The 23,017-nt window shown below is 39.0% G+C and overlaps 1 protein-coding gene and 1 pseudogene across 2 annotated transcripts; one reads left to right on the top strand and one right to left on the bottom strand.

The window, feature by feature from the left end:
- LOC117416781 (mediator of RNA polymerase II transcription subunit 12-like protein) overlaps positions 1-23,017 on the top strand; it is a 105,843-nt pseudogene that overhangs the window by 415 nt on the left and 82,411 nt on the right.
- On the bottom strand, positions 15,786-18,898 carry LOC117416668 (G-protein coupled receptor 171-like). Of its 2 annotated transcripts, none has more exons than XM_034027980.3 (3): positions 18,765-18,898; positions 17,819-17,941; positions 15,786-17,463 (listed from the first exon to the last, which is right to left on the bottom strand). In XM_034027980.3, the coding sequence occupies exon 3, from the start codon at positions 17,419-17,421 to the stop codon at positions 16,453-16,455; it is 969 nt and encodes a 322-aa protein (XP_033883871.1). In that variant the 5' UTR covers positions 17,422-17,463; positions 17,819-17,941; positions 18,765-18,898; the 3' UTR covers positions 15,786-16,452. The 2 variants fall into 2 exon arrangements, with proteins under 2 accessions (XP_033883871.1, XP_033883872.1); XM_034027981.3 differs by having other exon boundaries at positions 17,819-17,922.

Raw genomic sequence — 23,017 nt, 5'->3', positions numbered from 1 at the left:
TGGCGAAGATGGCGTTCAAAAATATCAGTGTTGGGTGAAGTTTGGCAGCAGGGTTCTGCTGTAACTAATTGTTCATGCTCAACAGTATTGCAAACTTTTCTGTAATAGTCAGCCAAGACTTGCAGTACTGTTTAGTAATTAAAAATGCATATGGCTCTTGCATTAGATAATATCTTACGATATCTTTATAAAATTATTATACTGTATATATGCAAGTACAGTATTTTAGTATGCATGTATGTAGGTCATTGCCCAGGGAGGGTGCTGTGGAAAGTGCCTCCTGTCTTCTTGAGCATCCAGGGATATCTGTATGAATAATGAACAACCTTTCTGAATAATGATAGCAAAGCTTTAATTGGTTTGCAAATATATATTGCCGAGAACACAGATTACTTTACGTATGTCCCATGTTTCAGGTGTTAAAGAAACACAAATGGAATCACACACACATGCCGTTAAATCTAAACATTTTGTAAGAGTGACATGAGTGACATAAATGAATTTGCCGGGTATACTATTAATCAATTCTTATTGCTTAATTCGTATTGCTTAATGCCCTTCCATGCATATGTATTACAATGTAAATGGTGATATTTCAAAGTAATACACTTTGTTTTTGTCTGTGTTTAGGATGAGCTGACAGCAGTGAATGTAAAACAGGGATTTAGCAATCAGCCAGCATTCTCCGGAGACGAGCAAAACATCGTCATCAATCTGGCTAAGGTGAGCCGGTAACGAGCGTGGTGTGTGCTTTACACCCCAGATGTTTATATACTATTATAAAGCTACTCTTTGAATGAAATATTCTGCATGAAGAAGTGACTGGAGCTGAACTTCACTCTAGTCTGCAGTGGTCTATGGCAGGCCAATTTAACATTCCGTTAGCAAATACACATCGAAACATCGACTTGTTTTTTTGTTTATATTATTATATTAGTTGGAAGATTTCTGAAGTTCAGACAGGCAGGACAGATACAAATGACCCCCCTCTTGGTGCTAATGGTACAGTACAGTACATGTCACCTGTTTTTCACCTGTATTGATGCTCACCTTGTTTGTTCACGTCCATCCCCCTTTCCCTCTCTGTCCCTTTACAGCTCTTTTCTGGGCTCTACCCTCAGGAGATGGTTAGACGAGATTAGTCAAAAACGTTCTGTTTACTCACAGGGGATGAGACCAGATCTCATCCCTTTCTCCTGCCTCCATTTGAATGAATTATTAAGTAACCCAGTTTTAATGTGAAAACAACAACGTACATCCATTGCAATGCCCCAGTCTTTCAATTTGCATGGATATTAACTAACAACAGCAGCCTGGAGCTTCTGGTGTTTTTCATATTGCCATTCATGATCCTGAAGATCATACATAAAAACAAAACAAACAAAAAAAAAACCAAATGCCAGCAAGCTGCTGCTGTTACCTAACAGCCGTTTAAATACACTTGTTTGCAGTACAGATATACAAAAAATACAGTTTTATCTTGCATGTCTGATTTTAACAAACCATTCTGTAAAGAAAGTATTGAGAATCACGTTCCAATGTCTTGCAATCTTTAGTGTTGAGTAACTGTGTTTAAGTTAACTATGTAATATGATCTGTAACTTGTAGCAGAATATACGTCTGTGTTCTAAAGTGTTTTAATATTTTAATATTTTTGTGTTTGAGTTTAATTATTGTATAATTACACTATATAGGGCGTAATTGATTCTAAAACCATTTTCAATTAATGAATGCTATGATAGGTGAAAATTGTCATGTGCAACGTTAAATAATGTCTATGGCTATTCAATTAATAGTTTAATTATTGGATTGATTGGTGTCTGATATATGATAAAGCTGTTTTTTTTAATTGACAGTTGCTGATGAAGACACACTGTGTGTTTATTTTTTGTTTTGTTTCAATAATAATAAAAAGTTTTTTTTTTTTAACAAAATGTAAGAGGAATCTGATGTATAATATTAGCAGTCAAGACTTAAAGAAGAAGAGATCTTTGAGTGTGTGACCAACCTCGTCTCTACATATCCTGATGTAACTTTCACTATTATCTGCTGTATTATTGAATTGTGGTTTGTCACACTTGAGAATTATTGTATTTCTTGTTCTTATTGTATGACTTATATTGTAACATGTGAATGTATTTGTATTTGCTTGCGATTGTAAGTCGCCCTGGATAAGGGCGTCTGCTAAGAAATAAATAATAATAATAATAATAATAATAATAATAATAAAAGAGTCATCAGCAGGGATTGCAGGGTTGATTTGCCATTGCTGTTAACTGTTTTTTAACTCTGTAGAGACGTTAATATATATAAAGTGCCTTAAGATCGGCACCTCTTTTTGGATATATATATATATATATATATATATATATATATATATATATATATATATATTACTCTGCAATCATTGTGAACAAAAGGAACAAAGCAACAATGTGACAGCTCTTGAAAATAATCACTAATGGAAAAGAGTGGAGACCTTGAGTTCTATCGCTTGAAAGCCAGCAGCCTGTCTTCAACTGAAATGATTGGGCCTTGTGGAGTCAGCAATACTTTTTTCTGCACAAAGTGCTTTTTTTCAATCAGTCCAGTAAAAGCAATACTCCCAGGGCTGCCGGCATTGAAATGTAAAACTATTGCTAAAACTAAGTGAAGTACAGTATGTCAGATATGTTAAAACTGCACTCTGGAGTACGAAAACGGTTTCTAAGTATGTTTTTATTTTTTGAAAACCCTCAATGTAGTCATCAAGCTGTTCAAAGAACGTACAGATTAACACTCATAGTTTCATTTTGAGAAATTAATAGACTTCCGTGGATTGGCACTAATTGATTGGGTGCTTATAAACACTCCACCACCATTAGTCATGAAGGTTAGCTGAAACCTTTAAAATGGTGGAAACTAAGGTTTTCTGTTCTATTGTTAACATTTCAAATGAAAGAATGCAGCATTTCATTGGGTGTACTATACAAAGCTTGACTTGCTAGCTATTGCACCACCTATTAGTATTGGAAAGTAATGAAATGGACAGAATTATTTTCTTTGTCAATTTATTTTACGACAGAGACAGCACCCAGATAGCTTCCACTTAATAGAGCACTTTATTGCTGTAATGGTTGAGTTAGTGTGTGTCAGTGTTTCCGGGTTCAGACTTAGTCATTGAACATTTTATGGGAATATCAATCTCTCTGAATGTATCAGCCAGCTAATTTTCAGCTTTATAGTGACCTTACGATCCGCCAGTCTCAAGACAGACCTCAAAATATGATATTGTCAATACCAATAAATGACAGAACACTTTTCTGTGATTGTTTCCACTGTCTTATCTAAGGTCTGGGTTGCCTTAAGATGGAGTTCCCCTTGGGGTTTAAAATAGTCATATTTAAGAAGCTGTTAACATTGCAAGACCATGTTGTTAGTATAAGCGCCTGTGTTGTTTATCATGTAAAGATATCACTGTCATAATCCGATCATCAGAACAATTCGATTTTCCAAACATCCCTAGTCCTAGTTAGTTTGGATAATAGTTTTACTGTAATACAATTTATTTTGGAAATGCATTGTAGGAACAAACATAAAAAAACAAACAGTGTGTTACAGGACAGCAGACAAGAATTGTGGTCCTCAAGGTAATGAAAGTTAGCAATTATGCTTCTGAAAATAAATCAATGTGTTTTTCTAAAGAATAATTACTTTACTGAAGCAGCACTTTTAATATAGTAACCTTACTGCAATTAGTATCTGTTGGAAATAACTGCCATCTCTCTTTATCTCAGTTTCAGTTTCAACACATGCAGATCTGTTCTGCTTTAAATACAGTGTTTCATATTTCCTGAAATACACATACCCTTATGCTTAAGTATGACACATTTCAGAAGAATGACTGCTAAAATAAGCCATCAGTGTGGGGAGTGCCAGGCAATTACAGAACTGCATGTTCAGCTACTTAAAATCCCTATTTCAGTCAACTATGCAACAAATAACACTGAAGAATAAAATTGCTATTTGTCTTCACTCAGCACGAATGTACTTAATGTGCTGTGTTTCAGTTTTACACAGTAATTCATTCATGTGTTTGTTAGGGGTGTGCTGATGCTCTTACTCAAACTCTCAATTGCTTTTAAGTATTTATTGGCAGGTATTCAATAAATGTATTCAAGCTGTCCTTTGCTCATGTTTACAATAGAGTACCAGTCAGAAGCAATTAACTTCCCTATTAAGTGTTTTAAAAGCTGATTGGAAGTTTATTGTCCTCTAATCCGGGACACTTTTACTGCTGTACTTGCTTACCAAGACTGTAAAATGAATGGATTTATTGAATACCCACCCATAAATACTTCTTAAAAGCAATTCTGAGTCTGAGCACAAGTGACAGCACATGTTTATTTGTTTTTATATCAAAATAGTTACTACACAATTATCTATGCATTTGTGTCTGTATTGTACCAGTATTGTCTTCTTTCTGTCTCTCTTTATAGATCAGGGCCTATTTCAGCAGTATATTAGCAGAAAAGCTGAAGCTGAACACCTTCCAGGACACTGGAAAGAAGAAACCACAGATTAATTCCAAAGATAACTATTGGCTTGTCACTGCACGCTCGCACAGTGCGATACACAACTGGTTTACTGATCTGGCTGGAAGCAAACCTCTCACTGTTTTAGCGAAAAAGGTAAGCTCGTCACTAGCTTTTACCAACAGGCTGTATTTCCAGTACACTATCACACAAGTAGAGGATATTCTGATTTTAGCACTTCAGTGCTATAGTGTCTGAGAGTTTCAGAATTGGACATTAAGAACAAATCTGAGATACCTTTTAGATATATGAAATCAGTTGTTCAGGGCAGTAGTAAAATAAAGCCAGTAGCCTAATCACCTAGTGAGCTTATAAGTGCAGTAAACAAATTGAAGGCTTATCAAGCTGCATATTACCTTTTTTTGTCCCATGATATGTGTTCTTAATTGTAATTTATTACTGTTTCTGCGCTCATAGATATAACACTTGCTGAGCAAGGTGGAATTTCTGTAATGAGGCCAGTATTGACCTCTAAAGGAGCAGTAGGCATGTGATTTTGTTGAAGGTTTATGATGGACAATCTCAAACAAATAGATATTATTCAGCTTCAGAGGGTATACAGTATTCTTTTAAATTGTTGTGTCATCGTCCCCCCCCCCCGCCCCGCTCACTGTCTCATTGTTAGTTTCACTTCAGTGTTTCCTGGTATCATGAGTCACTTCCCTGGGGACCTGTAACCCATTTCACAAAGAAACTGGAATCCTAAACAAGCTCAGCCTACCAATTTGTTAACTGACAGCATTCAGTCATGAAGTGTTTCTGGAATTAATATTATCGAGTTTCACAGAAAGTGGACGTGCAGCCCAGGTCAGTAGCTGGATAGATTTCACATATTTGACACATGAGGAGATTACTTTAATGCATCAAAAACGGGGTTGACTAATATCATATTTTCACAGGAGACAACACGCGTTTAAAACTTGACCGTCATTCCCATTTAAAGTAATGCAATGAGGGAGGAATGCAGATTGCTCATTGTGTGATCAACCCCAGGAAAGAAACTGGATTGAGGGCATGTTGCCCAATACCATCTAAAGTGTCTCCAGTGCTACTCTTCTGTAGAGTTAATAGGATACATATTTCTCATGTCTAACTAAACGATATTTCACTGTTGCACAGGGTCTGTAGATCTTTCACAATTTCTGGTCTTTAAAAGAAACGAAAAAGTACTTTTCGGATCAAAGTGAAACAGTACAGTACAATATATTGCATGACAAGGAGTTTCGTGGAACAGTGTACACAATACGCTGTAAATGGATTGTGCATGAAAATAAATGAAATATTATCCTACAATTTAAAAGAAAGCAATTCATGCATCTTAATAATCCTGTGCAATTTGTGCAAAGGAGGCTCTATTGCCAGTGCTGTTATTTAAGAATGTAAATAATTCTATTAAAGCCCAAAGATAGTTCATTCCACTACTGTGCAGTGAAATGCTAACTTAGAACTTACAGAAACAAACTTGGCATCCAAATTCAAAGTCCATTAAAAAGTCTAATCAACTGTACAATGTTCCAAAGCCCCTTTCATCATGAATAAAGAGGTTCTTCAAATTGGTACACATTTGCAAAGCTGACCCAGCCAAGCGCTCTCTTGGCAGCCCTTATTTGTTTTGAAGGTCATTGCTTGTAATTGGACTGGACTGTCTGTGTAGAGTTAATTAAACCCAATTATGAGGGGGTTTGTTGATTGCAATTATTGAGAACTCAAGGTATGAATGGATCTACTGTTTTTTTTTTTTTATAAAGAACGCTTCATTTTTGATAATCTTAAAATCACAACAACAAACATTGCTGTTGGTGGGTAGCATGCAGTAACTTATTGATAAGCTAGGAAAAATAAAAAAAGGGATTCATGTTTTGCTTGTGGGATCAGGTTGTATATTATTGTCTTTTTATTATTTTTTTACAGAATGGACTCAGATACTCACCAGGTACCTCAGAGAACAGCTGGCAAAGATGGCTGAGGTTTACCATGGGACATCAAACCAGGGGAACAGCTCCGCTCCCCTGCCTGAAGCGGTGGAGCAAGCCGTGAAGCAGTGGGGTTACAATGAGAAGCTGGCGTTCTATATGTTTCAGGTAAGAACAACCAAGTTACCACATCTTGTAGTATTCGGCTATTTAAACCCATGCTAATTTGAGCTCAGCTTGTTTTTAATCCAGTCAACCTTTCAGCAGTGTCTGGGTTCAGTGGAACAGCTAAATTGCACTCCTGCTACTCTTTTAAAGTGATTGCAGCAGTGTGTCCGCATGCCTTTTCATTGAATTGCTTGACGCTTTGTCTTAGGAGGGGATGTTTGAGAAACAGGAATTCCTGGCGTGGATCCTGGATGTTTTGGAGAAAGTCAGACCAGGTGATGATGAAGTCCTTAAACTGTTGCTGCCACTGATGCTCCAGGTAAGGTTGGGGAGGGGGGAGCGGAGGGGGGAGCGGAGGGGGGTCGTTAAATGTTAAAGGTGACCTGCCTAGCACATGAGTTCCAGCCAGCCACATGTCTGTAATTATAACTGGGATGGGAATGTATTGTACAAAAGAAAGCACGCAATCAAGAAAGAATGAAATAATGAAGGTTGCTACCAGTCAGTATTTTGTCCTAATTGGAGTAACGCCTGGCCCCACTGCAATTCCAATACTGTACAGTACTGTTTACCCTGTCACGCATGGAGGCCTCGTATGGGGATAGTTTAAAAAAACTCTCTCTAGTCCTTATATGGGGACATATGGAAGACGCAAATGCATGATAGCCTCATATGAGGCTAGGTGATAGTGTGTTTTGGGAAAAAAATATATAATGATGTGTCCAAAACTATTTCAAATGGTTTTATTTTCAACTATTTTCATGCATGAAAGAGTTAAGCAGTACAGTGCTTTAATGCTTTTTATTACGTTTCAGTACTCTGAAGAATTTGTTCACTCAGCCTACCTGTCCTGTTGCCTTGCTTATTTCTGTGCCGGACGACTGTCTCTGTTGCTGAATGAGAACCATGGCCAGGTCTCAGCCCACTCCCCACACGTGATAACAAGACCAACCCCCTCCTCGCGCAGTGCCCCCAACGCTGGGGTGAGCTCCACACAGTCAGGTCTGGCAGACCCAGCACCGGCCACTCATCTACGGCCTAAGCTGTATCATGCAGGTATGGCTTCATACTGTCTCCCATCGAGAGCTACCTTTATATTATTTATCATAAAAAATGATAGTTTTTAGTTAGTTCATATATCTTGTATGAATGTAAACTAAAAGCAAGATTCATAATCTTTAGCTTACTAAAAAAAAAAAATAATAATTTTAATAATGAAAATATTGTTTCCTGTGTGTAGGCTTTTTGTCACATTTTTATTAACCACGTGTGCCCAGAAATAAACAACACTGTAATAAAAATGAAATACAGCAATGCTTTAATCCGTATTAATGACTTTTAATGAAATACAGCAACACCAGATAGTTTTCATGTGTTATATTTTTTCTCAAGTGAAGTTTTCTCTTGCAGACAGTAAGCCTTTGCTGTCCCAGTGCCTTGGTGTGGAATTACTGCACTAACGAGAGCAGGAGTCCCACCCCCGGCTCTCCTCTGGACCTGCTCCAGGTGGCCCTGTCTGCTTTGCCCATGCCAGGAGAGAAATCTGTCTTTAACCAGCAGGTGAGCATGTGGGGAACCTGTCCAGTGCCTGTGAACAATTGGAAATACCTGCTGTGACGTTGTGGGTAGGAATCTGTAGCCGAGCCTGTCCTCAAGTCTGTCCTCTAGACTGTGTCAGAGTCGCTCCTAAAGACTGCCGGACCCGCTGTCTTTGTCCTGTGTGACCCATAACTGATTTACAACAGGCTAGTTGCAGATTTTATACATGAGAGAATACGATGGTCTTTCATTTTCCTCTTAGGTGAGAGCAAGTATATACGAGGTGGAGCAGCAAATCAAGCAACGAGGGAGGGCTGTGGCGGTCCGATGGTCTTTTGACAAATGCTACGAGTCTGCTGCAGGTAGGTACTGAGTAAGATGATTTCCACATTGAGGTCTGTTCTTTGAAGTAAGTTGTTTGGGTGCAGTTTCACAAACCACTTCTAGGGGGCAGCAGTCTGCTAAATCCAGTTTAAATCTGATGAAGGAAATGCATGTAAAGAAAACATTTTACACTTTACTCATTTAGCTGGGTTGATTCCTGCAGGCCGTTGTGTCCCGTTTTGAAATATTGTTTTGAAACAGGCAATAACCAACAATGCATTTTTTTTTTTTTTTTTTTTTTTTACAATATAATAATCGAATTTACTTACCTACAGTACATTTCTGTTTAATGTATAATTTATTTAAAGGAATTTGTTTTTTGTTTAATGAGGTAAAGGCATGTTTTGTGTAGCATTATGTGTTTTATCTACTCAATGCAATACCATAACATACAACACTTTTGCCTGGTTAGGGTGTTTTTTCAGACAATTCCATGTCTCCCAGTCCTAAGGCGATAAAAATGTTTCAGATGAGTTTTTTGAGTGGCTTTGCTGCCCTCTAGTGTAAGTATGCAGATGTTTTGTTAACAGATCCACTTGGTCCTGAATGAAGCCCTTTTTCTGCTTATTTTGTTCAAAGGTTGTTTGTAGAGTGTTACAAAGAACAGTACAGAAATAACACAGTGAGCTAGAATCTCCAGTATTAAGCACTGACATTTTAATGATTTATTTTTTAACCTTTCAGACGATGCCTTTTCTCTTGCTGCAGGGTTTACCATTGCTAAGGTTTTGCACACACTGGAAGTGCTAGATCGCCACTGCTTTGACAGGTCTGACTCCAGCAATTCCCTGGACACCTTGTACCACAAGATCTTTTGGACAAACCAAAACAAAAATAACCAGGAGGTATGTACATACATCCAAACCACTCTAATTCCATTGTTTGTTGGTTGAAGTTCCCATTTTCATCCTTATTCCTATAATACTACAGAATAGTACATCCAATCCTTGTTCACAATGTCACAGTCTGTTTGTATCTTAACTATTTTAACTTGATTTAAATCTAGGAATGTCTATTACATGCTTTTTGAACCCCTATAGTTCGGGTTACCATATGACTCCATGTGCACTAGGACAGTTTGGGACAGTTCAGGCTTTTCAACTCTGCGTTCTGGTGCATTTTACGTGTCTCGGGTACCTTTCACTGCAGGACTACACTTACCAGAATGCACTGGGATGTGGGTTGAAAAGCTTGAACTATCCCAAACTGCCCTGGAGTCATATGGTAAGCCCAGTGAAGTATGGCCCATATAGGGGACTCAATACCCCTCACAATATGTTGTATGAACCTAAACCTGCATGATGTTTTTTTTCTTTCAGGTCATAATGCTGTTTGTACCGTGGTTCCCTAGAATTGGTGTTTGTTCTCTGTTCTTATCACATTTCCCTTTTGACTAGAAACCACATTAAAAGCAAAACAAACATTTTATTTGAATGTTTTTCCTGAAGGCATTTCAGCTTTAACAGTGGTAAGAAGAAGCACTTTGCCTCCTTCCTTTCCTCGCTGTGAGTCAGAGGGAGTTGTGTAGATGTTGCGCCTCACAGTCTGAGTTACTCTGAATGTAAGCCAAGTATATTGCTTTAAAATAACCTCTGCAGATCTCTCCCTCTGTGCTACATACATGATTTAATATGTTGATTGTGTCCTCTGACTTTTGCTTAGGACCCCTGGGGCCTCCATTTAAACAGTGGAATGTTGTTTTTAGATAACAAAAAAGATCAAACTCTTTTTTGGTTGTGTTTACAGAAAAAAGCCTCTCGTTTTACTCAAAGGGTTATGTTCTAAAACTCAAGGTCAATGCAGAGACTCACTGTTTGACCTCTGTAAGACTATTATACAAAAAAATGAACATTTCATATGATTAGATTGGTACTGTGTTACATTATGTTATAAAATGGAGATTGGATGTGCAAGTGTTTGTGCAAGGACTATGAGAATATTTCAAGGTGCTATATTCCAGTAAAGCACTATGATATGTAACCTAGGCTTTTACAAAGTAATTTACATTAACAATGTAGATTTACTGTGGTATCTTTTACTGGGTGAAACTTTGGCTGCCCTGTTTATTTTACTATCATAATTTCATTATGACTATAATAGAAGGAACAATTTAAATGGCTGTTAACTTGTAGGTCCATGATGGAATTAAAAGCTCTGTTTCTTGAAAAGTGGCCCTGAGCTATCACTGAGCTTCAGCTATCACTGAGTTTCAATTAAAAGTGTCTCACGTGCCAGACAGGCTGTATGAGAGCTACACTGTGTGGTAACCTTGGTACTGTGCTCCCCTTTTATAAGGCAGCCCTTTATACTGCGGAACAGGTTATAAGGCGGTACAGTCATGGCTCCCATGTGCCTCATAATGCCATTACATTAACACTAGTAGTCTCATTCTAAGGTGTAAAACAAATAGCACAGTCTCTTAACTATGGCTCCCGACTACAGGATTATAAAGGGGGAGCACTATATTCACAGATCTCCAGTTATAATGTGTCATTTCATGCTTTAGATTTAGTGCTATGACTACACTGCTTCCTCAGGTGTTTGCTAATTTAAATGTCTAATGATACGATTCTACAGCGTATAGGACCAGTTTATTGCCACTCTTTTTGAAGCAGTTTTTGGCACGGAGATAGGCAACACTGATAAAGCTGAACTGAAAGTGATGTCTTATACCTCATGCAATACTGCAGCTACTGTATTGTTGCAACTTTCTTGTGGTAATGCCAGCGGTTAAAAAGAGAATAATGTTATTAGTGCTTCTACATCCTTAAAACCTAGCAATCAAAAATAAGTTATTTTACATTGCAGTACGCTTTTCAGAATTACATTTGCAATGTTAAAAATTCTAACTTGAAACTAACAAAACACATATTAAAACAGCATGATATTTTACTGGCAGACTTTTTGCCACATCACTGTAATGTGTTTTATGAACATTATTTACTGCTGTTCCGAGACTCTGAACAGTATGCTTTTCACATTCATTTTACTATATGATAGCATGTTGGCAGTTTTTACATTATTCGTGTGGAAGGCAGATCTTTTTGATTTTCAGTGTCTACATTTGGAAAGTTATCAAACATTTTTTCAGCAGTATCCCTGTGAGTCATTTTAGTCGTGAACTGTTTGCTTTGTAGATTTGGGTTAAACCTGACATTCTCTACACAGTGAGAATTTCCTCAGTGCCCACATAGATTTTCTATTAATGTCCTGTGACCTTTTTTTAAAATCCTTTTCACTCAGAGTGTTTGTTTAAAAGAGGTGTTAGGTTTGCTGGTGACAAGAGGTAGGTATTGCTTGTTCTTAGATTGTGCCAAACCTTGTAATTCATTAAACTGTAATCCATTTCTACGGGTGGTCAAACTACACCTGTCATTTCTGACTAGCTCATTTGGTCTAGCTCAATAACAGAAATGTTCTGTAGTAATGTATGTATTTACTGTAGGCTATAGTATGTAAAGAAATGTGTGTTTGCATTTTTTTAAATGGACATTTGTAAACAACAAGCAACGACAACTCAAAAAAACCCTTATAGAGTGAAGGTGTTGTAAATAATGTTTGTGGTGCTACAGTATATGTTGTCCTCCGCCCTTCCGGCAGCTTGTTTCCGTGACAAGGCCTACCTGTTCCCAGCAGCAGCAGCCTGTGTCCCCACACGATGAGGCGGTGGTGACGCTGCTGTGCGAGTGGGTCGTGAGCAACAAGCGCTCCGGGAAACACAGAGCCGCGGCCGTCGCCAAGCTGCTGGAAAAGAGACAGGAAGAGATGGAGGCTGGGGTGAGGCCTGCACTTCCTGTTTGGAACATTTTAGAAATCTTTAAGCTGCTGTGTTTGTGTACAAAGACTCCTGTGCACCTGTTACCTGTCTTTGGTGTTACTAATTAGTATCTAATACACTGCTGCCTTGTTATGTTGCATGATGGCTGTATTTGTCAGAAAGCAGTCTATTTGCTTCATCTTGCAAAGTGTGCCTCTTTGAACTGAATACAGTGGGTAAATGCTAGAAAACATTGTTAAAGGTATTAGGATAAAGTTTTTTTTTAGAGGTTCATGAAAAACAAACCCAGCTACTTACATCAGAAAGTGATAACCTTTGCAATAGGGCACCTTCCAACCTTTCTTGTCGAAGGAAAGCCTATGTGTACACTGATTACTGTTGCATGTTGCTTCCCTTAATAGAGGTGTGGAGAGTCAGGGGTCCTGGATGAGAGAATCGATTTTTTCAGCTTCTCTTGCTGGATCCAGTGCGCCTGTCTTTCAGAACGTTTGTCTTGTGTTTTTGGATACGCAGGGACCTTTATTAAGTAAGCATTCATTTTAACAGATTTCTTAAGCTTGACAGTGGCTATATTTTGCTATATATTTTTAAATATAAATTAAAACAAGTCAAGTATGGTTTTACACCTGGTCGGTATTTGCAATCCTGCTTCAGCAGGAAGGCAGTGCTATCAGGATCTCTTAACACTGTGTATCATTAGACATGCACTAGTGTGCCTGCTGTTGGTATTGATTACTTGCTGTCAGGATTTGTACTGAGCTTATATCAGATTTAGAGTGGTCCTGAATGTTTTTCTGTTTTTTTTGCCATCAATGGACCCATTCATTCATACATTTAATGAGCCACTTTGGCCACTTACTGTGTATACTTCAGTTCATTCTAAAGTGGAAAGTGTCTGTGTGCCTCTCCATTCATTCCCAGCTGACCCCCACAGTGCGAGTAAGAACACAGAGTTTGTGAATCTGGTGCTGCTGTTCAGCGAGTTTATCCGCTATGATGTATTTTCCCATGATGCTTACATGTGCATGCTGATATCCAGGGGGGACCTGTCTCCTGTCAGGACACGGGCGCCTCACACAGAGGAGTCCTATTCTAAAGACAACCACGTGAAAGCAGAGGTGAGGGTCTCTGTAAAGGACTCCAGTTGTAAAGGACTGTAAAGGCGGTTTGTGAAAATGTGTGCTGAAAACTAGCATTTGTTTAGCTTGTGAATAATCCCTCCAATGTCTGTTTTGCTAAACAATAACTTTCCCACTGAATTAGCCTTATCCTGTAGGAGATGTCAGTGTCTAAGGTAGAAATATATACAACTACAATACAACAATTATTATTATTTTTAATTATGAATCTCCCCCCAAGCCTTTATTCCTTTGTAACTTAGAGAAACTGATAAGAGTGTTTTAGACTTGCACTTGCATATCCTTTCTTGTCATTTTATTGGTTTACAATATCTGGAAATAATAACACCCACTAGCGAATTTTATATGTTCATTTATAGGTTATTGATTACACCCTAACAATGTGAAACTTGGCCTTCAGTACAAAAAGGGTGTTTCTTTAGCTTAAAACATCCAATCTTAAGATATATGTAATAGTATAATAAAACCTACAGTAATAATACAAACCTCTTTGTTAATGTCTTATAATTATTTTTCAGAAAGTAATATTTTCTTTAATTATTAAAACATTTGATCTGATTTCAGGAACAAGGCGGGTTTGGGGAACAAATGGACATCACTTCAGGAGCAGCACATGTTTTTGATGATGTGGACAAGGGTGAATTTAAAACTGACTTCAGTTCCGAATTTGCAGTATGTTGAAGCCCACTTTACTTTGTTTATTTCCGAAAAGGTCTAATATCCTCCCCAAACCCAATTAAAAAAAAAAACGCAAACAGGTGAATACAACACAGACAGACCTCCAAGAAAGTCGTTTCAGAGTTTGTTATTTTGTTACAGTAGTTATTACTACAAATCAAACTTTGTGGTCTGCTGCACTGCAGCATTAAAAGTAAAATGGGAAAGGGGTTTTAAATCATGAAGGATGATTTGGTTACTTGCTAGAGAATGTAAAGCAATACAGTGGTTCAGATAGATCAGCCTCTGAACCTATCAATGACTATGACAAAAGCAGCAACCAGTCTCAAACCAGCCTGCTAAATTTAAACCTACTTAGAAATGGAATCTTTGTAGAACTGTTGAGCTCACCTGTTCCTTCTTCCCCTTGGTCAAAAGGCCTCAAAACATGAATGATTAGTGATATGTTTTAGAATGCAAGTTGTTATTATCTTATGCTTGCAAAGAAAACATTTAGTTTTCATTTATAAATATATACATTTAGTATATATTTTTTTAAAGTAATTATATATAATTTTAATTTGATCAGTGTTAGAGCAGGTAAAATGAAAGGTCTGTTTGTCACTGTCATCTCATAGCTGTTTCTGTTTGACTCTTAGATATTCTCCACAATGTCAGGAGAGCCCGTGGCTTGTGAGAATTTGAACAGTTCGCTTGAACAAGAACGCCTTTCTAAAGAGGAGAAACTGGTCAGGAAGGAGAGACAGAAAGAGATGATATCTCCATCCTTCTACGATCTGCCCCGTCATTTACAGTATGCGTCACACTTCCCTATACCTCTGGTAAGTAACATTTTAACTTCAAAAACTGCGGTTCTTATTAACATTGCTGCAGTATAGAACTTCCTCATAAAATAAATCTGCATCAAATCTTTGTCGGAGGATGCAGACATTGTGACAGATTCTTGAAGAACAGATCAAGAAGAGTGGTGAAATGACAATATTGCAAATACTTTGTAGACACAGGGCCCTATTCTCAAAGCTACTGTATTTTGTGTAGGTGTGCTTTGAGTAATGCTGGAGTTTTTTTTATTACTCGCAAACACATGACTTCGAATACGAGGAAAATCCAAAGGTTAGCCGAGGACTGAAACGCAAGTCATTTTCTCTAACCTTTTTCAAATGTGAATCCATCAGCAGACAACAAATAGATGTCATTTATTATAGCACCATTCGCAAGGTTTTTTCCAGGTCGCTGTACCTTATCAACGGTCATAATGAGGTCACTTTTATACTGGCCTCTCCACAGAGCCTTGCTCTGGTTTACTCGGAAACAGCCCCAAAGATAAAATACTCCAGTGACTTTGTTAAACCTGGCAAATAGCCATGAATACAGAAACAGGAAATAATAAAGATGATTAAAAACACACATCACAAGATAATAAACACAGAAAAGATACATGCTATGCTATTCACAGGGTATAAATTATTCCTTTAAAAATAGAACAGAAAGTTGTGAGAATCAGACAACTCCCTGTAGGAAGCTGCTGGTGCTTACAAGACAATACTCCCAACTTCCTCTGCTGTCTGAATTTCCTGTATACAATATCTCAGTTCAAGTGTCAAATTTATTTAAAACTTGTTAATAGAATAAAACTAGTTTAGCACTGTTTTTAATAGCATCAGACATGCCCACAACAATATAGTTTATTTATTGAGTGTATAACATAATTTTTCTTAACAATATTGCTTTAATTATGTACAGTAGTAATTTATACAGCATTCAACTTTTTTAACATTTAGCTTTCCAATATTATATCTTATTGTTGTATATAATATAATACAATATAATTCCCAAGTCATGAATTTCATAGGTTTAAAGATCACTATATGCAAATATACAGTACAAGTTGACTGATCAGATGTATTGACGGTTGTTATATAGTACTAAATATAATGATATGCCATTTAAATTCTTAAGGTAGTAGTCAAAATATCCACGAGTTTACAGTGTTGTAAATTTTCACCAATTATACCTCAGTACAACCTTTCTAGCCATTCAGAGCACTCCTTTGCAGTAGATTATTGACTGTCCACACTGATTTCAGTAGTGTGTGAAATAGAACTAGTCTAAGCTGAAAAACAACCTGTTCCATCACTACGGCAGCCATGTGAGAGCAAAGTATTAAGCAAAAATGTCTCAATTTATTCATGTATCCAAGAATGAAAAGCGAACAGACACGCTTTTAGGTCATTTTCTACAGAGTTGTTCAGGTTTTTTTTTCTTTTATTGAACACGTTTCATTTTTCAGCCGGAACTGTGTTTTTTATGGAAGGCTGTCTTTGTGGCTTGAATGCCTCCGAGACCTTTTGTCTAAAAGAGTGTGAGAGATGGTAGTAGAGGACTGGATCAAAACAAAGATTGAGCACCGACAACAGCAAGGTGCTTTCCTTGGCTAAAAACAGCGAGCGCTTCAGCGAGCAGTCGGTGATGACCTTGTTCTGTGTAAACGTGTATGGGGTTCGAACGATGTGGTACGGAACAAAACAAACAACGTATCCCAGGGTGACAACCAGGATATTGAACATAGCTTGCTTTACATTTTGGTGATTCTCGTAGTTCCTGTTTCGGCACAGGCGCTTCAAGACAAGCCCATTTGAAATCAGTATAGCGGCCGAAGCGTTCAGAAATATAGCAATGCATATGAAATTTGTAAGCATGTGCCAGTTGAGTCCCAGTTCCTGTTTGAATTCGGCGCAGGTGACCAGAGTTTTTTCTTCTATAGTCTTGATGGGAATTAGCATGTTTGGGACCATGATGAACAGCACCAACCCCCACACAACTCCAGACATCATTTTAGCAAATCCCACATTCTGTATCCTAAACAGTTTTGAGCTCTGAGTTATCTGAAGGTACCGATCTACGCTCACAAAAGCTAAGAATATAATGGATGCATACATGTTTATGTATATGAGGCAGGCAGAGAACTGGCAGTGGAAGATCTTTAGTTTCCAAGGGGCAATGCCTAAGTCAACAGCGATTTTAAAAGGCAAGGCCAAGGTCAGTAAGAAGTCTGAAGTCAGTAGGTTGATCAGGTAAATGTTTATGCAATTGTTGTTTTTGCCATGTCGAGTGAACGCCCACAGCGCCACAGAGCTCCCAATGATTCCAGTCAAGAAGATCACGTAGTAGAAGTAAGTGAATGGTTCCATTTGGTCGTTGACTGCACAGTATTTGCTGTGATCAGCTTCCAAAGAAGACCAATTCATCTTCAGTATCGATAAACACAGACGGGAAGGAAAAAATCAGGCCTGCAGAGATGGGAAGAAAGTCTATGATATCGTTGTGATAATTTGAACACGATTCTAAAAGTTAGTTATTCCATCATTTACAATTCTAAAACTACTTACAGTACATGCCACTAAATTAGATGTCCGAGTTGTTTATTTCTGATTTGGTGTGTTAACGCCCCTGCTATGAACGAATAGATCTTTCATTTAAAAATGCAACATGAAATCAAATAGCTCCAGGTGATTAGAGGCAGCCTCATACTAATTAGGATGAACCCCAAGATAACATGTTAAAAACTAGTTGTCAATAGGTTTCAAAGCAGAATCCCTTCAGTACTAAAATGATGTTTTGTCAGATAAAGTAAAACTTTCTTACCTTATGTAACAGACACGTCTTCTCACAACTGCCCCTGGGATCTCACTGCTTATCTGAAAGCAGTTTCCCTCTTCATTGCTCTTACTAAAATGGAATCCAGCCACCTGGTAGAAGGAAGTGAACCTGATATGTAACAGAACGTGCGGTTAGCAGGACAGGCACCACATACACAGCATGGTTAAGTAAAGCATGGGTTCCCAATTCTGGTCCTGGGGGACCCCTCTGTCTGCTGCTTTTCATTCCAACTGAGTTCTCAATTACTTAATTGAACCCTTAACTGAACTATTCATTAGCTTAATTATACCTTTTTAATTGTTTTCAGCTTTTAGGCAGTTGGAGATTTCAAGTTAACTATACAATTTTATAAGTAACTTGGAACTGGCAACTTTTTAGGAGCTGAGAACAATTAAAAAGGTCTAATTAAACATATTATTATTTCAATTAAGGGTTTGATTAAGTAATTGAGAACACAGGTGGAATGAAAAGCAGCAGACACAGGGGTCCCCCAGGACCAGGATTGGGAAACCCTGTAAAGTACGTTAGTATGTTTTTTTCTTTTACCAAACTGCTTGATTAAATAATAATAGATTAATCTAAAGAGCGTACAACAGGATACTTATAATGTACAGCTGTACAGTATAAGAGCATACCCTTTTTCATTACAGGACAAAACATGTGTTGTCGGGTAGTGTATAGTATACCCAGTATACAGTTCAAGTTTAGAAATCTAATAGAAAACAATTGCACTTTTTGCAATTGCCCTTTTAGTTCTTCATGTTTATTGAAGACTATACCTATATAGCCTCTTTTTAACTGATTTAAACTCATACTGGGAATAGCCATATAAAGAGAGACAATAGTTGTATTTTTAAAGTCCTTATTAAACACACTTTTGTTACCTAAAACAACACAAATTAATTGCAGACTCCATGTTAAGTGATCCTACCTCTGTTTCAGGTATTCCCAAAGCTGGGTCTTGATGAAGAGCCGTCCAAGATCGAACTATACAAAACTCATTCTCAAAGCCTAGTTGAAAGTGACATTTACCAAACTCTTCATCTCTTCCTGTACATAGCATGTCCTTTGTGGTTCTGTAAATGCATCGATTGACGTAGCTGAAACCTAAGCTTTTCCAAAAATCACATGACATGAAATAAGTCATCACTGACAGCCTGTGTTTTCTTGTAAAAATGTGCCTAGAATATCAATACAGGGGAAAGTGAGTACTATTTACTGTACTGAAAGTCTGTAGGTGTCTGAGTAAATGAGACATGTAGATAATTAACAAGACGGACTAGAACGTTTTTCTAAAGTAGCTGTACACTGCATTCCGTTTCCTTTCAGCAAACCACAGTAGTCAGACAGTTAACCATTTGAGGTCTCCTTCTGTGGAAATGGTTGTGTTTGCTAGCGAAAATGACTTTGTTTTTGTCTCTGGCCATGTGAAAAGCAGATTTCTGTTAACTTTGTAAGACAAGTTTTGTTCATTGAAGAACAGAATCATTCCTTTTCAGTGGTTGGGGTTTGTTTGTGTCAGAGAAGATCTCATTTAATATTTGTTTTTGTGGGATAGCTTCCCTTTCATTAGTTAATTTATTATTCCCTGCCAGGGATGAAATCCCCTGTGAAGGGGATATGGTGGATGCGGTCATACGTATGTTTGTTACTTTTTACACATTTTTGCATATATCTGGATAACCGCTTATCATGACACTTGTTATTAACACTAATTAGAATACGTTATGGAGAATATCAGAGTCTGAAGATATACAGCGGTGGCTTCTCATCCATCTATCTGTCTGTATGTCACAATTACATTTCCATTAATCTAGAGAATTGCTTATCAAATTGTGATTTAAACATTTCATTGCTAATTCGTATTCTTTACAGTTTTGTAATACTGTTGATGTATGTCATGGTCGTTAACCTGTTCATCATACTGTAAGCTCTAATTCTGAATTCACAGTCGTGGCATGGGATGTATACAAGGTACATACAAGTTAAAGATGCAGTCAACACTAGAAACGCTTGGATATGACAGCACTATGACCACAGGTATTATAGTTTCTATACATATTGGATTTTGCCTAGTTTTAACTTTTTTTTTATACAAAGACTGAATCAAGTTTACATTAAAAAAAAAAAAAAAACTTTTTTACCTAGGATTAAAAATGTGGTTTTGTACTGTGTTGTGACAAAGCAGAACTGCAAATCCTGTCGTGTAGGAAGGTAGCATTGATCTGCAGGTTCACATGCCATCATTTCTGTAGCATTTGTCATTTGTCAACTGGGAGTTTTGGTTTAACAAAGTCAGGATGGTTGTATATTGTTAAGTGAGGAATAAAAATGAAGCTATATGCACTCTGGGTAGTTGCAGATGTAAAAATTTAATATAAATAATACAAATATATATATATAAATATATACTTTTCTTGTTTCAGATATTTTACCTTACCTCTCATTGGCATAGCAACATTCCCTTGCCATTGTAAGGTCATTTACATTCGCGACCAATGTAGATACTACATAGTCTGCTTATATTATTATTGTGGTAATGATAGGTGAGTGTGGCAGGGCGGGAAGCTCTGTCGGTGTCAACAGTGGGTGGGTGTATTTTGTATTTCAGTTTGGCAGGGATGGGGTTAATTCCATCCCTGTCAAAGACTGTGGAATGTGGCTGGGTCTTGATTGAAGAATTGATAGTCAATCAAACCCCAGCCACATGGTATAAAAATGAAGTTAAATCCTTTGTTTGGTGCGGGAGTTTGTGAAGACAATTCACTGAATGCCGTCGCCCAGCCTGAATACAAAAGGTGATTGTTACTTCAACCCCATTCACACTTGCGATTTAAGGTGGCCAGGACCAGGGCCAGACTTTACATATATATGAACACAAAGCAGACTTAGGGCCGCCTTTTCATATCAGATTAATTTGATTAATGAGCTCAGTAGTAGAGATCATAGGAATCCGTTTGCTGTAGAATAATAAGGAAAAACCCTGATTTTTTATGATGTCCGAATTTTTTTTGGTTTACACTTGGGGAGGTGCAAAAAACATGCAAGGATGGTTTGCTTTATTGATTAATGGCACTAGTAAGCCTGTAACTTGTTATCTGTACATAAACTTGACATTTGGCCTCTCCTTAGCCCCCCGCAAGGTTAATTTGTTCCCAGATTCACAACTGTCTGGCCCTGTTCAACAAGGGTCCACAGTACAACTGGGGTTGTACCAGAAATTACTGGGTCTGATGGCCACAGCTTCGTCAGCCATCCAACTGGGGTTACTTCACATGCGCCCGCTTCAAGCGTGGCTCAATGCCTTTCGACTACACCTCAAGCGCGACAGACATGGTCAGCTGACAGTGTCTTGCCTATGTTGGAAAGCGCTATGCTGATGGAGGCAAGCCCCTCACCTAAGCGAAGGCGTAAGGATGGGAGTGATTTACAACCATCAAGTGGTGACGATTTGGGGGGTGGTCTGGGCAGGCAGAGGAGTCAGTGAATCCTGGTCGGGTCGCTGGACATCTGTACATAAACGCTCTAGAGCTGAAAGCAGTTCACCTTGCGCTGCAACATTTCCTCCCTGTGCTCCGCAACCAACATGTCCTTGTCCGCACATGAACCACAAGGGAGGGCATCAGTCCACAGGGTTACACCTCAAAGCCTTTCGGCTGATGATCTGGGCACAGAGACACTTCCTGTCCCTCTGGGCTGTACACCTCCTGGGAGGGGTGAACTGGGCAGCGGACCTCCTCTCTAGGGAGGGTCCTCACCCGTCAGAATGGCGACTGCACCCTCAGGTGGTGCAGTGCATTTGGTAACACTTTGGGGAAGCCCAGGTCGATCTCTTTGCAACGGCAGAGACGCCTAGGTGTCGACGCCCTAGCGCACGAATGTCCCAAAGCGCTTTTGTACGCTTTCCTGCCTATACCACTGCTCCCTGCCTTCCTCAAGAAGGTCAGGAGAGACGAGGCGACAGTTCTCCTGGTGGCCCCCAGATGGCCCAAGAGAACCTGGTGTTAAAACCTCTGCCAGCTGCTGCGAGGCCAGCCTTGGGAGATTCCACCGCGCATGGATCTCCTCAGCCAGGCACAAGGCACCCTCTGGCACCCAGAACCGGGCAGACTCCAGCTGTGGGTCAGTGGGTCAGTGAGCTACAGGCACTGTCCTTGTACAGTTCCTGTATGCGTGTTTGGGATGATGGAAACGGTGTCGTCGTGCACGAACCCTGCTTTCCTCCCCAAGGTGATTACAGTTTTTCACTTGAATCAGTCAGTGGAACTAGAGGCTTTCCATCCCCCTCCCTTTGCGGAGGAGACAGATAGGAGATTAAATTCCCTCTGCCTGGTTCTGGCATTGAGATGCTATGTGGATAGAACGAGAGTGCTGCATCTAGCTGACCAGCTTTTCGGCTGTCATGGTGAACGGACCCAAGATCAAGCCCTCTCTAAGCAGCGACTGTCCCATTGGATTGTGGACACGGTTTCGACTGCGTATACTAATGCCGGCCTACCCCCACCTAGGAGGGTGGCCGTGCAATCTACCAGAGGAGTGGCTACGTCATGGGCCCTCTTTAGAGGTGCCTCGTTGACCCATATTTGTACTGCGACTAGCTGGGCTACTCCACAAACATTTACCAGGTTCTACCGACTTAATGTCGTAGATCCCTCTATGCCTTCAATAGCCACCAGGGTCCTTGAGGTTGCACGCTCACACCACCAACACTAGATGGCGGTAGCGAGATATCCCTCATATGCTGTCCGCTCATTCTCCCTCGCGACGGCTTTGCTATACTTTCACAAAAGTATTGTTTGGCGGTCATCTTCGAATTGAAAGGGAACGATAGGTTACGGCTGTAACCCCGGTTCCCTGGAAGAGAAGATGACCGCCAACCTTGCAAGGTCGCATCACTTGCATTTGTGGGTTCAATGTAAAAGAGACGGAAGACTCCGTGCAGTGACTATTTATTACCTCGGGAGGCGGGACCGATGACGTCACTCCACGGAGGGACCTATCGGCAGCTTTGATATAAAATGCTCAGTGAATACCTGACAAGCAGGCATATCCCAGAAATATTGTTTGGCTCTTTCAGGGAATCGGGGTTACGCCTGTAACCTATCGTTATGGACGCGCGTGTACTCGGTTTGCACACGTTCCCCCATAAGGCACAGTTAATGCCTGGCGCGTGTGTCCTCTTAA

Source organism: Acipenser ruthenus, chromosome 12 (assembly GCF_902713425.1).
Source record: "Acipenser ruthenus chromosome 12, fAciRut3.2 maternal haplotype, whole genome shotgun sequence".
NCBI lineage: Eukaryota > Metazoa > Chordata > Actinopteri > Acipenseriformes > Acipenseridae > Acipenser > Acipenser ruthenus.
Note: the sequence above shows the minus strand (reverse complement) of the source record. Positions and strands in the feature narration are given on the sequence as shown.

Coding starts and splice junctions, on each gene's coding strand:
- LOC117416668 (XM_034027980.3), bottom strand. CDS start 17,421: ATGAATTGGTCTTCTTTGGAAGCTGATCACAGCAAATACTGTGCAGTC.